General features: G+C 43.6%; 1 protein-coding gene across 2 annotated transcripts; it reads left to right on the forward strand.

Moving 5' to 3' along the window:
* The first annotated feature begins 371 nt into the window (after positions 1-371).
* Positions 372-13326, forward strand: pigq (phosphatidylinositol glycan anchor biosynthesis, class Q). Of its 2 annotated transcripts, none has more exons than XM_014407863.4 (14): positions 372-444; positions 2336-2526; positions 2717-2903; positions 3280-3449; positions 3585-3781; positions 4729-4860; positions 4967-5087; positions 5875-6001; positions 6125-6278; positions 9342-9453; positions 10399-10479; positions 10737-10851; positions 10946-11007; positions 11975-13326. In XM_014407863.4, exons 2-14 carry the CDS (start codon positions 2374-2376, stop codon positions 12125-12127), a joined length of 1764 nt encoding a protein of 587 aa, XP_014263349.3. In that variant the 5' UTR covers positions 372-444; positions 2336-2373; the 3' UTR covers positions 12128-13326. The 2 variants fall into 2 exon arrangements, with proteins under 2 accessions (XP_014263349.3, XP_014263344.3); XM_014407858.3 differs by lacking the exon at positions 372-444 and adding an exon at positions 1163-1287.
* The last annotated feature ends 1795 nt before the right edge of the window (positions 13327-15121 follow it).

A 15121-nucleotide genomic window follows, 5' to 3' on the forward strand; every position in this document is an offset into this window, starting at 1 on the left:
TCCATCAGAGCTGCTGGAGAGCTCGGCTGGTTCTGTCTGTCAGTGGATTTAAACACTGAGGCTCAAGGTTCAAGTCCAGCTGCAGTTCTTATTGAATTTTATACCTGAATCCAGCAGCGTGTTGAAACCTCCCCTTTATGCCAGCTTCAGCAGCTCGGTGACATGAATAAAAGGTTACTGTGGTATAAATCAAAGGGCTGAGCCACACTCATGTTCATTTTGGAACCTGTGATATCTGCTGATATCTGTGAAGCTTCAGTCAGATCTGCTGCTGTGGCCTTGAATTCTGCCCGCTCACTAATGTCGCTTCGTCCAGAAGGTTTCTGATATTTCTTTCTCCTCGCGCTCTTTTCTTGCTGTGTCACTGCAGCCGGAGATAAAATCTCTTCAGTTGGACCAACTGTGCATTCACAGCAGCAGCTCCAGCACACTGAGCATTTACTGGTGAGTATGAGCTGATTATTTTAAAACATCAGTTTGATCATTTCACTTGGTTTTCTTAACAGAAAAGAAGAACCTAAGAGAAACTAACGATTTTGATTATTTGTGGATAATAAAGTTTTAAAGTTTTCGGTCCAGGTAAATTATAAATGTTGTTATAGTATTATAATATCTTCTTATTATTTTAAAGGGACCGCATGAAGACAGTGAATATAGAAAGTTTTTCATAGAGGAAATAACCGTATAAATTAATTAAAAAGGATTAGCAGAAACACAGTCCTTTATAACGCCGACACGAATTACTGTTTTCAAAATCAGAGGAGCGTCTTGTGGCCAATGCTGAAGCCTGTGAACGTGGTAAAATTCAATTTTGAAGCAAACGTAATAAATTCAGTGTAAACTGGAATTATGAGTAAGGAGAACTACATGTTGACTTTAAATGCTTATTTTATTGTTCTGGGATGTTTTGGGTTGAAACGTTTCCCCTTAAGGATCAATACCTTCATTCAGACATTACAATTCAGAAAATCCTGATCAAACTATTAGCATAAAACAACAAGGAATGTAAACTAATATAGTGACTTTTCAAAATAACATTATTAATATTCTCTATTGAAAGAGTTCCCTTTCAAATAAAAAAAAACTTTGGTAAAAAAAAAATATGTGAGACTTTTAATTCTTTCAAAAACTGAAATCTAATCGCAGTAAGAGGAACACAGCACAGTCATTAACGCGTGTTTCTCTCCGGAGCGTTTTATCGCACGGACTATCAACAACGAAGATGGCGCCGACGGTTTGCACGTAGCTGCAGAGGGAAGGTGAACTCTTATTGTCGTGTTAAACAAGGTAAAAGTTGCATTTTTAACACTCGTGTCTCGTCTCCGCAGTGATGTTAGACACTTTGATCTTTCCGTTGTTTGTTCGAGCTTCAGTTCATTGATTTTAAAACGCTTTTAACGAAAAATAATGAAAAATGCGAAGAACTTTGAGGTGGTTGTCAGGTGGGGGACATGATAAACCAGCAGGTTGGGGTGTCACTCTTCTCTTTGACGTGATGGGTAATTTCTTTATGTTCCCGCGGTTACTCTGTAATAACACTGCAGATAAAACTGCAGCTGACCGGCTTCGTGGTCTCGGAAATCAATGTCATCCCTGCCCCAGGCTTCCTGTTGTGCTCCAATCGGGTTTCTGATTGAAGGGCAAAAAATGAGGACAGCCGTCTCTAACCCTGTTCCATTCTGTTGCCGAACTCCATTCAAAAAATGGAAGATTGAGTGGTTTTCCTGTCGTAGCACTTAAATGGAAACGCGGGGATATTTTTCATTAATAAGGACTTCTTTGTCCCCTCGGCGGGTAGTTCGTACTTGGTTACTGTTACTCTTGTGTATATATACACACATACAGTGTGTTGTACACATAGATTAGACCTGTTCCTAAATGAGGAGAAGTATTCCGTGAATGTGTCCCACTGAAAACAGGTCCAGGCTTATTCAATGTCTGGGAAACTGAGCCTTGATGCCATGCTGGGCTTCATGTCAGGAAAGCACCAGTAGAATAGAGGTTAGAGAGAAGAGGCTTTAAAATCTTTTTAAGACACTGGCTGAAACTTTTTTAAAGGCTTTTCCTCAACGCTTTACTTTTACCGCCATCTTTGCTGTTGTAAAATGTTCACATAAATTTTATTTCAGAATTCTTTGATTTCCAAGTTGGACTTTTGTAATATCTGCTGCTGGCAGTGAGTTTTCCAGGGTTAGACGAGTGTCTCCAACCAAGGTGTGGACACCAATGAGGGACCTGCACGCGCTAATCAGCACGCGTATCTGTGATGAAGGATTTCTCCGTCAGGGCGGTAACTGAAGTTAAAGTTTACCTCTGCTTGTTTTATTTCTCTCAGATCATCAGAGCTGCTGGACTCTGAGCCACAGTGCAGTCATGGTGCTGAAGATTTTCTTCCCACAGTGCTGTAACCGGGCGGAGAGCGGGCTGCTGGTGGGCCGCTGGATCTCTGGTCATGACTCAGCCGTGGTGCTGGCGGTCATTCACTACCCCTTCATCCCCGGGCAGGTCAAACAGTACATCCAGCAGGTTGGTGATTATAAAGAGGGAGCTGAGTCTTTGTAGGGCACAAGTTGTCCAATAGGTGTCACCTTTGACTTTTGAATTAAACACAATGCAGAGGAAAACTTTTAGTCAGGTTGCAGATGATCAGATGAATCCATTCAGCAACGTGAGCCAGACGTCAGTCACTCAGCCGTCCTCTGTGTTCGTCTCTAAGATGCAGGCCCAGAGCGGGGTGGCGCTGACGGTACTCGGCTCCTGGAGTTTGCCTAAAGAGGGTCAGGAGAGCATGGAGAGCTTCCTCAGGGACCTCAGCACCATTTTCCCCCAGCAGCGCTGGCTCCAGGTCAGTCGCCAAATGGGAAAGATGGGCTTCATCTGTGAGGTCGTCAACCGGAACCAAAGTAAGATCCTCAGACTGGAATCTGCTTCCTCCTTGGCTTTTCTTTTCCATACTTTTTTTTTTATTCTGGACTGTGCTAGAGTAGCTTTGCATGATTCTCAGCTCAAAATAATCCTCATTTATCTTAAACAGGTGCAGGCATTGGCGCAGCCTAGCAGTTCATCCTGTCTGAACTAAGCTGCTTTAGCTCCTCCCACTCTTTTAAGCCTGCTGACCCTGGAATGATAGTTCTCCTTTTTCACAGCTGTCTTTCATTTTTTTATCTGACAGTTTGTTTCTGTTTTTAAGATTATTTTTCTTTTCTGTTTTTAAATGTCCAATAAAATGTCCTTCATTTAATTTGAAAGTTTCTGTGCTCTGATTTGAATAACTTTCAGATGGGCAAGAAACTCAGCAGGAAGCAAAAAAGCAAAATGATGAGGAGGAGGAGGAGGAGAAGGTGATCTTTGTCCACTATGAGCAGAGGAAGGTGATGCTGTCGCAGCTCCACCCCACTGAGAGTGGAGATCCTGACCTCGACACAGAGCCGCCGTCTGAGCTGAAACAGGTAGAGAGGAGAAAAAAACTGTGATGTCTCCGTGCTGGTGCAAAGCTCTCAAATCAGCTCCTCCACCAACATGCGTCCAATCCCTGATGTGGGCAGCTGGTGATCTCTCACATGCTCCTCCTCTTCCTGTTGCAGGTGTTCCAGACGGTAGCGCGCAGCCAGCCTCTGTTCTTCCTGGATCGCTACGATGACGGGCCGCTGAAGTCGACGCACTGGCAGTCTGAAGGCCGGGAGGCCAGCATCATCGTGGAGCTGCTTAAACAGGCCTCAGTGCCGCTGTGTGTGCTCATCAGCTGGCTGCTCGCCTTGTGGACGTGGCTCTGCAGCATCCGGTAAGAGGAAGAGAGCTACAGCTGAGAGATAATTTTATATACTGATCAATGTGCTGATTGTTTTATCGCTGGTTGTCCTCCCCCGGCTGGAAACTGCACAAAACATCCTGTTAATTCATGATGAATAAACCACAAACTATAATCCTGCCGTGCCTTCTTTCACCGTTTCAGTTTCTGCACGAGAAGATTCTTGTTCAGTGTTTTTCACTTTGCGTGTTTTAATTTCAGTGAGTTTATTCATTTTAAAAAATGAAATAAAAAACACTCATTTCAAGCAATCTGCTCAAGTCCTGTTTGTGCAAAAGACTAAAATCCTCTAAAAAAATCAAAGCACGGATTAAGTTCGAGGTAGTTACACTTTATTACATCTCAGCGTTTGGGTGTGTTTAATCTGTTAATAAAGACTGATAGAAAAGCTGTATAGTAGATCGATGCACAGGCCTCCCTCTCCACCTCCTCCAACACTTCTGTGAGGAGCTTTAAGATCCTTCCAAGCTAGCAGAGAAGGAGCAGCTATCGAGCAGCTTCTGGCTCTGCTGCAGGACCTCACCCACTCTGATATGCCCGAAATGCCTCAGCTTTGAGGCAGCCAGGAGGCATCGAGTCAGATGCTGCACAACCCCAGCTGGCTCCTTTTAATGTGGAGGTGCAGCATCATTACGCTCATTTCTGCTGCTTGTATCCTCAGACTCACTCTGTTGGTCTCATGGTCAGAACGTAGCTCAGCCGGTGAATCGACAGCTTTGCTTTCAAACTCGGCTCTCTGTTCACCTCCACAGACTTGGAGTAATGCAAAGCTGGATAAAAACTATTTTTTGAATTGAAGAAGCGACGTACTTTTCCTGCTTCCTTCTTTGTTTTGCTCTTATTTATTAGTCCAGCATTTATTGTAAGAAAGTCCCGACCGCGGCTGTAAAGCTCTAAGCTGCCTCTTCTGTTTCATGCAGGATCTTCAGTCTTTACCCGCTGCGCTTCCTGTCCAGTAAACTGTCCACATGTGTCCAGATCAGCTACAGGACCGAACACATGAGGACGCTGAGCTCGCCCAAACCAGCCATCGAGCATAAGCAGTTCATGAGGTGGGCGTCTGGTGAAGAAATGGAGCTTCACCTGGTTTGTACTGAAACTGTTGCTGAAACCGAGCCGACTGTAACGCCGCGTCTCCGCTTTGATGTCTGTCGGCAGGAAAGGCAACATCCTGGTGTCGTTCCTGGTGGACGTGGGGCTCGGCGTCCTGCTCATGTCGTGGCTCTACAGAGACGACCACATCGCCACGCTGGCTAACATGCTGATGCCTGCAGCTGATGTAAGTTATTGCTCTGTGGAGATTTTTGCTGTGTGCAAGTGTGAGGGACCAGCTGAGTAATGCTGGAGCTGAATGAATGTCCTCGATTCGCAGACTGGTCTTTGTTTTACAGGTTCATGGTCGTGTCTTTGATGTAGAATCGCCATCATGACATATGAGCTTGGTTTTGTTTTTGCAGTTCACTGTTGGAAAAAGCAGCTCTGCATGATTCATTGTTTAAAAAAAGGATCCATGTGTACCTCATGCTGGCCTTCATGCAGCCCTCCTGTCTCACACAAGCTGTTTTAGTTCGTGTCTCTTTAAAACACCAACTTTATTTTGATTGGCCAACTTCCAGAAGCCTGCTGAGGGGCACAGCCCAATGACCTGTGCTGCCTGCACTTCATGAGCATCTTTTGCCAGCAAGAGACGGATCGAAGGAGCATAATCAGACATTACTGCTGCTTCATCCAGGAGACAAAAAGCAGTTTAGAGGATGCTGCGCGCCGGATCGGGAAAAACGTGAAAAAGTTTAGCTTTAATAATTTCAGCTTGTTGCTTTATAGAAACTCCAGGTTTGAAAACAAAAACAGTCTCTTGATAAGTGAACTAATGATGCTCAGACATGTGTTTGGATCATGTTGTGGAAACAGCCTGAAGGCACAAAAACTCTTCATGTTATAAATGTAGAGACTTCAGCGCCCTGCGCAGCGCCGACAGGCCTCATTAAGTCGCTAATAACCGGCTGGATTTGGTGTAATTTCAGCTTCTGTTCTTCTGTCATTAAACTCCTGCGCTTCCTCCTCAGCATGTGGCTAAAGAGCTGGAGGAGCTGCTGCAGTGGCTGATGGGAGCTCCAGCCGGGCTGAAGATGAACCGGGCCTTGGACCAGGTTCTGGGCCGCTTCTTCCTGTACCACATACACCTCTGGATCAGTGAGTATCAGGAGGTTTTCTGCAGTGTTGAGATTTCCTTTAATTTGTTTAAATCTTTTTCACGCTAAAGTGACACAAAAGCTTGTGCTGACTCTCACTGTGCTGCTTGGTCTCTCCATCCAGGCTACATCCACCTGATGTCTCCATTCATCGAGGGGATCCTGTGGTACGGAGGTCTGTCGGCCTGCCTTGGCCTGACCTTTGCCCTCTCGCTGCTGTCAGACATGGTGGCCCTGCTCACCTTCCACATCTACTGCTTCTACGTCTACGGAGCCAGGTATGTCTTAGAAACGGCCAGCTTTTACTCCGCTATGAAGCAAAGCTCATTCTGATCGGTGAAGGCAACAAGGCCTGGAGCATGAGGCCGACAGATGTGCACAGTGTCTGTGTGAAGGTGAAGCTGCTGATTTCTTCAAGCTGTGAGGAGAGAATGAGATTGTGGGTGTCAGGGTTAGAGAGCGAGGATGGTGAGGAAGTGAAACTGATGCTCCTCCACCTCAACAGGAGCCATTTGAGGTGTTAATGGGAGGAAGCCCTGGGACAGACCCAGGACTCTCCGCAGAGATTAGTCTTCTCTGCTGGGTTTGAGGACGAGTCTGCCTCTGGACCTGGATGAGTGGACTGTTTAGGACTTCTTTTAGTTTTCATCTCACCACCTTATTGAATAAGCACGCGGTAAAGCTTTGTGAGAGGAGGTACTTCTGATAACCTGCAGGGGGCAGTGCTTTCAAATCTTTTCCTTCCTCTGTGCATCTAGAAAAAACTTCTTGGTAGAAAATGGCCCGAGAATGGTCTAGAAATGAGAATTTATTAATAATGAAATAATCGACCGGACCGAGGTGATGGAGGCCAAATTGGTGGGTTTGAAGATCATATTTGGGACGTTTGCTAAAAGCAGTTCATTCAAAAAGAAACTATTTAAAATCTTACACATAAAAACTTTTACACAGCCGATAAATTTACTATAAAATACCTTTTGGACAATAGTGAAAACTGAAAGATGAAGATGAGAGCATCATAATTCATTTCTGCAGCCGCTCACAAAAGAACCAAATCTGACTTGCAGGATGTTTTGTTTGACGTCACGGTTACATAACAGGGTTGGACATTTGGAAGAGCCTCGCCTAAGCTGGTGCACGCTCTGCTCTGCAGGCCTGTTTGCTTTAGATGTTCACACTCGCACTGTGCTGCTGAACAGAGTCATTGTTGACTGTGAGAAGATGGTGAAGATTCAGAGGAGGGTCCAAACCATGAGAGAGAGATGAAGGTGAAACGTGACCCTTCAGTATGAACGTGCCATCAGTAATGGTCTCAGTGGAAGGGCGGCCGTCAAGAAGCCATTGCCAAGGAAAACTGTGAGGAAAGGCTGAGGTATGGAAATTACACAAGAACTGGACTGAAAATCTGTGACGGGGCATCAGTGATGGACATGTGGGCTGCAGTTTAACCAGCGGTGTTGACGATTATGAACTGACAGTGATGCCAACACACCTGTGGGACACCACCAGTCGTGGATCAGCCTCCTCAGAGCCGGACCTCAGACTTACTGAAGCAGCGTGAGATCGTCCTGACAGAGAACAGAACAAGAGGCAGAAACATCCAAAGAGCTTTGAACGTCCTCCACGAAGGCTGGAGAACTGAGGATACTTAAACTAATGACAGAGAGTTTCCTCAGACTTCAGGCTGTGATGAAGATTAAAGGTGGTCATAATAATAAATATTAACTTATTCTGTTTAATTTTCTAATGTATTTCTTTGTGTTTGCACACGTTTCAGTTAATCCCTGCAACTGTTCCACATTTCACTAACAAATATAAAGAAATGAGGGTGCCTTAAGATTTTTGCACAACACTTTGTTGCAAAATATTCTAATATAATCAATTAATTGGTTTTCAGATGAATTTATTGTCTTTGAACAAAGTACAATGAAAGGAAGCGAGAATAAGGAATACAAATGTATTAAAATATCCTCAGAAAATATACAAGCACATGAATATATAAATAAATTAGTATTAGTATTATCAGGGGCGAGTTCGTGGTTCTGTTGGTGCTTCTTATCAGGCAGCGGTGGCTCCAAATGTCCTCCAGGAAGGGTGGTGGGAACCTGGTGATGGTTTCGGTGGTGCTGATGGCGCAGCAGTGGGAGGACGGGCTGTTTTTGTTTGAGAACCCTGAAGAAGTCGAGCCTCTGCTGGGCCTTCTTCATGTCTGGGTGCTGAGGGCCCCTTCCATGCAGCATCATGCATGGATCAGATTTGGGGCATTCTTACTTTCATGATGAGTTTTTTGGTTCTGGAAGATTTTAGGGTCAAGTTAAATTCTGGTACCACCCTGGCAGCCTTTATTTAGCGCTTCTTACCATTTAAAAGTGACAGCATGCTTGCATCCCTGTAACACCACACTGCAGATGAACCGATGACTCTGTCATACGTCCTCTCAGGCTGCTGCTGTCAAACTCAAACTAAGCAAACATCTGGTTTGGAGATGACACTCTTTACAATATGTTGTGCACAAGCGTGTGAAACTGAAACTTCTGCAGCAGGAAATGTTGCTGCCTTCAGTAGGTCAGCCAGTAACTGCAGAGCATCACAGGACTAATGAGTATTTCTTCTTAATCTTTAACCTGAAGACGTGTTCAGCTGCAGAAACAGCACGTCATCGCTGCTGAATCCCGTTTGAGGATTAAAAGATGAGCTCGATGACATTTAAATCTTCATTTTCTTAAATCTTGGTTCTGTTCTGTCAGCTCTCAGGTACACTCACCTGCTTTGGCTTTAACAGGAGAAATGAGGTCTGTTAGTCTGCCGTGTGGTGTGACGGGAGTCTGAGTGCTGTCGTGAAGGATTGACTAAATTATGTATTTGCTCTAAAGATAGCAGTGCCTCGCCCCGTGGTGCACAGTGAAATATTACCCATTTTCCTCCTCACATATTTATGCTCCGCCGGCTCTTCGCTTTGAGAGCTTTTTGTCTGAGTTTTTTTTATTATTATTAAATCTGCGCGCCCGGGTCTAAAAATATCTCCTGCCGTGAACACAGCTCGGCTCTGCAGAGGATGAAAGTCGAAGAAGCTTCGCTGTGCTTCAAACGGAAAGCTTCTCTGTCTCTCTTAGTCTTTGTTAAACAGACTGAGTGTGTCATTAATGACTGCTCCTATTACAGCCGTGGTGCTTTTTCTGTGACTACACTTGAAATGATTTGTCAGTGCTGCTGCGCATAAAGCTGGTGGTTTACCAGCTGAACAGGCCTCTGCAGAGCTCTTCTATGAAACCTGTCTTTGTGTCAGATATCTACCTGTTCCTTTTAAGCAGTCACTCATCACCTGTTTGTGTCTCTGTCAGGCTGTACTGTCTGAAGATCTATGGGCTCTCGTCGCTCTGGAGGCTCTTCAGAGGGAAGAAGTGGAACGTCCTGCGGCAGAGAGTGGACTCCTGCTCCTATGACGTGGACCAGGTAACCCACAAACACCTGTGAGAATAAACAGGTAGAGATCCATGAATTCAACATCTACATTTGTAGAGACAAAGAGTCTCTACAAATGTAGATGAGAGTCAAATCTTATTTAAAAACTGCTAAAAAAAATGGTACATTTATCCCAAAATGAGGATTCGGAAGCTGTTTTCCTCAATATATGTATATCTGAGCACCACTGATGTCTGTTTGATTCATACAGCTCCATTTCACAACAACACTTTATAAGATAAAGAACCTTAAATATTGGTGAGAAGACGCCGTCAATCAGACGATCCCCTGTGAGAGGCTCTTGGCGAGGGTGGGGAGGAAAAACTCCCTTTTAACAGGAAGAACCTCCAGCAGAACCAGGATCAGGGAGGCAAAGAAATCAAAGAAAGATGTTTGTTACCGCGTCGAGAACGGTGAATGCATCGTCCTCCACTCAGCTTTAGGAGCTGTGAATGAGCTCTGCAGCATGATTGGCTCATGGTTCCAGGCTCAGCTGCTGATTGGCTCTTTAAAGGCATTCATAGATTTCTACTGAGCAGTCTTTAAATGGGAGCATCACATCTGGGTTTCTTGCACTTATTCCTGATTTTGCTTGTTCTGTGCTCGACTCTGGTGTAAAATGTTCTGAATAAACAAACGTAATTTGATTTATTTGGTTGCGCATTAATTTCCTACTGTGAAGAGGAGACACGCCCCCTCTTAGAGGGACGTTTGTCAGCGATTGGATGCTGAGACTGATCTGAAACCTCATCACAGGAGCTTCAAACCCAAACTAACTCAAGAGCTTTAATACCAAGATTTTTACATTTATTTAAAAAAATGAATTATCATGAGGAAGAGGAGGCATCGAGAGCCTCAGACTCAACATAATCTTCATCAGTTCTTAGAGATGCAGAGAATTTTCTCTGAGTGTTGTTGTGTTTGTGCTTCTTCCAGCTCTTCATCGGGACGCTGCTCTTCACCATCCTGCTGTTCCTGCTGCCCACCACCGCCCTCTACTACCTGGTCTTCACTCTGGTACGCCTTCACTTCACCTGCCGCCTACTGGTGATGGTCAGAGGGGCCGATGGCGCGATATGGCAGCCTCGCCTCTGTCAGTCTGCCACAGGGCAGCTGTGGCTACAACTGTAGCTGCCTCCACCAGTGTGTGAATGTGACAGTGAATGAATAGTGGCGTTGTAAAGCGCTTTGGGTGTCTCGAAAAGCGCTATATAAATCCAATCCATTATTTTGTTTGTTTCTTTTTGACTCCCGGGTCTCATTGTGTCGTGCAGCTCCGGCTCGTGGTGGTGCTGTTCCAGGGCGTCCTCCACCTCAGCGTGGACTTCATCAACTCCTTCCCGCTGTTTGCCATGGGCCTCCGCCTCTTCAGACCCTACAGACTGGCAGGTACGCTTTACTGAACCGTCTTTATAAAGCCTTTAAATAACTGCGTGGGGGAGGTGTGCAGGTTTTCATCGTGAGGCTTTGTGCACGTTTTCAGAAGGTGTAAAGTTCCAGGTGCTGTGTGAGGAGCCGGGCACCGCCCTTCACCTGCTGATGGAGGTAAGAGGTCACACAGGTCTTCGTTGTCTTACCACGCAGATTTAAACATGGAGGCACCTCATTGGCTGCTACAAGGAAGCCTCTTTGTGTTCAAATCATCACAGCTGGATGAAATTTCCATGATCATCCAGCTGTTTGCTTGTTTTAAATGCTAAATACTTAGTTTGTTACATTTGAGGCCAAATTATTTTTCTTGACTGCACAGCAACTTTATTATTGGTCACATTAAAAATTCACCCAAAGGCTCCAGCAGGACACAATCTAGTACAACTTCAGGTAAACTACTGACTTCCTCTAAAAACAGGAAGAGGAAGACGGGGCTATAAACACACATGACAGGTGAGAACAATCTGGGCGAGGCGGACGATCAAAAAAAAAAAAAAAAGGAAGTAAAATTAACACAAGACACTGAAAGAAAAATGGAAAACAGGAAATAAACATAAGCCAGCCAACGCTGGAGAAAACTAACATGATGGAGCTGCAGAGAGAAACAGAAAAGGGTGGAGGCCGGACCTCGCTGGAGGGCGAGCAGCAGCAGAGCCTGACGGCTGGTCCTGAGGAGACGTCTGACAGGTTTGGTGCAGGAACAGATGCTGAGGTCACATCTGGTGGTTGAGGAACAGGAAAACTCAGACTTGGCACGCCGCTGTGATCCAGGAACTCAGGAGGGGAAATATCAGATGAAGCTCAATAAAAAACAAAAGAACCAAAAACTTACAGACTACAACACTTAAGTAAATAAAACTGACACTTAATGAGACGGTTAACGTGTTTATATCTGCTGTAAAGTTTAACGTGGGAGCCCACGGGGACCGACTCACTGCTGGCGCCTCTAGTGGACTTTATAAGAACTGCAGGTGCATTTGTTTTGTTTGTACCTTACTTCCTACCTCAGCGTGCTAATAATGTGTCATCAGTGTGTGCTCCTCCTGACAGCAAGCCATTATTTTGATGCTTTCTTCCTCAGATAAACCCTCTGAAGTGCAGCACTGTGGTGCAGCTGTACCGCACCCCGACATACAGCTGCTACCCCAGAGACTCATGGGCCGCTCTGGTCAAGAAGCTGTTTGTCGGGGAGCTGATTTATCCCTGGAGACACAAAAGCACCAAGGTTGACTGAGAGAGAGCCAGAAATGCGATGGAGGAAGAGGAGAGACGAGGGAGCGGGGGAAAGGGAAGAGACTGAATAAATAAAGAGATGGAAACGGACAGGAAAAAGACAGACGACCTTCGGGAGATGCTTTTATATTTGATGGGAAGAGCGTCACAGAGAACATCGCCTGAAGCTGCCGACTCATCGCGTCTACAGCTTTCTGCTCAGCCTGAAGGTGGATGATGAATATTTGAGCTCACACGGATACCAGAAACAGGACAACCAGCAAATAGTCACGTCCTGCTGGTGTTGGTTTAAGAGCTGTGGGTATAAAAACACTCGAGGAAGCTCTTTCACTCTTTCAGAGTAAAATTCAACTAACCTGATCGTTCCTTTGACTTTACAGATTTACATTTTTATTTGTCATTATAAAAGACTTTATGTTTAAGGAAGAACAACAAAACTGGACCAAAACAACTCCTGTACGAGCTGTGATCAGCCATAAAAAGTAACAAACACACGTCTAATTCTCTGTTTGGTTTTTGTACAGTCACTTAAAATAAAGTTCCCCCTCCAAACTGTAGAACCACTTTAGCAGCAACTAAACTTGAGGAAACTTAAATTAAAGGTGTTCTTTCATCAGTCTCACATCACTGTGGAGGACTTTTGGACAGACGTGTGCCACAGCTGCCCTGGTTAATCCACCAGCATGCACCAAGGCTTCAATCAAAGTCATGTTTTTAATGAGAAAATCTAAATATTGTTCTCTTGTGTTTATGGCGAGTGGTACATTTGTAAAGCACCTTAAAGGAGCTTTTTAAGAATGACCTGATCTTGTTGTTTTGTGTTAACGTGAGTAAAACTGTGGAGCCGTAAACTGTTCGCCTTCAGTGCAGACACACAAACTCGATCAAATGACTCTTTATATTAACCAACTGCACTGAATATGTTAATAGCTGGAATCTTTAATCCTTAAATAATTGTAACCAGAAAAAATGTTTTTTTTATTTTGATGTCTTTTACGTGTCTGTTTTTAACCTGAGAGCGATTTAGTCTAAATGAAATAATGAATGTTCTTCTTCCACTCACTGACTCTGCACGTCTGTTACAGCCGTGAAGTCTGATTTTTGTCGTTCATTTTAAATGTAATGTGCCTGTTTTGTTATGTCTGATCAAACCTTTTGACTAAATTCAGCTTTTCATTAAACGTTGGGGAAAATCCAGGATTCTGAGCACGTCCTTCCTCCTCTGGTGTTCATGCTGAGTCAGCTGGAACATCACAACATATTTTTATTGTTTTCAAACAATAAACAATGGAAAGTTTAGAAAAATAAGGTGAAAAATTATTATATCATTACATACAGTGTATATGAGTGGCAACCAAACAGCAGAGAGACTTTATACTAATGAATGTTAACTCAGCTGACATCGTTAATGTGGCACGTACTGATGATGTCATCACTGCTGCTGTCTTTGTGCTTAAATACCTCGTGGGGGAAAAAAAGACTGCTGAGGTAAAGAGAGAGTTTTATTTAAATGTCATTTCCATTACGACACTTATGCTGAAGTTTGACGTGGATACACACATGCTGGTTATTTTCTATCAGGTCCTCGAAATTTCTTCTTATTGTATTTTGAACATGTAAAAATAACAACACAAAGAGGGAAAAAAAAGCACAAACAAACAATTAAATAATAATAAAGATGCTAATGATGATAAGCATAATAATAATAACATTCAAAAAGAAGTAAGAAGAAGCGTTAGCTTAATTAATCATGTCCCTTTTCACTTTTTCTTCCTGTGTATTCCCCATCATATCATAAATACTAGCTTACAATTTGCATTTGGTTTTAGAACCCCACTAACATGCCGATAGTTATACATATTTACAGATATATACAGACTTATACACACATCCTTGTGCTTTACAAAAATCATATTTTTCAACCACTTTTTAAGCAGAGTGATTCTGGGACGTTGCTTCGGTGCATCACTCAGCGTGTTTCACAGCTTCAGTTCACACACAGAGGCAAAAACCTCTCTGCTGTTGCACAGATACAGGGATGTCTCAAAAGTAGAATATTGGGTTTGTACGACCTCCGTATCCAGTATTATGCATTATCATTATGATGTTCATTTTGTAAACTTTGGCCCCATTAGAGTAAACAAGCATGATAAAGCAGGGTATCCTGTAGCATTTATGGGGGGAAACACCCTGTAAATGACCGTAAGCTTTTCAGAATAAAAGCACAGCTGTTGAAGACGCATAGAAGACTGTTCAGTCAGTGTTTATTTCCACTGCATGAAAAGTATAAATATGATCCATCCCAGATGTAAATACACTTTAATCTCTATTTTATCTTAGATTGCCTCATTCAAGCTGTTGCTGCCAGAACACTTCATTAATTATGCGTGTAGGTGTTCTTCCTCAGGAGGCTGAGGCGAGAGATGAGTCATGGTGCTATAAAAACAGGCCTGACACACATAATCAAACACACTCTCAGCCCACTACTGTACATCACATTTCATAATATTATTCCTACCGTGGTTACACAACATGAATTATATTCTGGGAAATGGTCCAAATGTATTTTGCTCCCCTACGACAGTGAAAACTGAAAAATGATCAGTAACAGGGCAGATTATGACACTCTCCACAAACATTTCCCTTTCAGTTGTTATTGTTTTAAATACTCTTTGTTTATAGGAAATGTAAAAAACTGCGTGTTTTATGAACAGTCCAGCATTTCAGGGAGTTTTGTCTGATGAGTCACATGAAAGATTTGATGCAGTTTTTCATGTCTTTTAATCTGAGTTTAGCCTGTTTTGTCCGAAAATAATCAGAGATTAAACTGAGCCGATTGTCTTTTTTCATACAGACTGCAAGAAGGCAAATGGGATTTCCCCAAATCCCCCCATAAAAATGATCTTACACAAACATACGGAGGCCCTAAAGTGCCAATCAAATACCTAATGAATAAAAAAACAGAAAAGGATGTGAATTTTGGTGCATAAACCCA

This window comes from Maylandia zebra, linkage group LG4 (assembly GCF_041146795.1).
Source record: "Maylandia zebra isolate NMK-2024a linkage group LG4, Mzebra_GT3a, whole genome shotgun sequence".
In the NCBI taxonomy this organism is placed as follows: domain Eukaryota; kingdom Metazoa; phylum Chordata; class Actinopteri; order Cichliformes; family Cichlidae; genus Maylandia; species Maylandia zebra.

Coding starts and splice junctions, on each gene's coding strand:
- pigq (XM_014407863.4), top strand. CDS start 2,374: ATGGTGCTGAAGATTTTCTTCCCACAGTGCTGTAACCGGGCGGAGAGC. Junction 9,454..10,398: donor GCTCCTATGACGTGGACCAG/GTAACCCACAAA, acceptor TGCTTCTTCCAG/CTCTTCATCGGGACGCTGCT. Junction 10,852..10,945: donor CAGACCCTACAGACTGGCAG/GTACGCTTTACT, acceptor GCACGTTTTCAG/AAGGTGTAAAGTTCCAGGTG.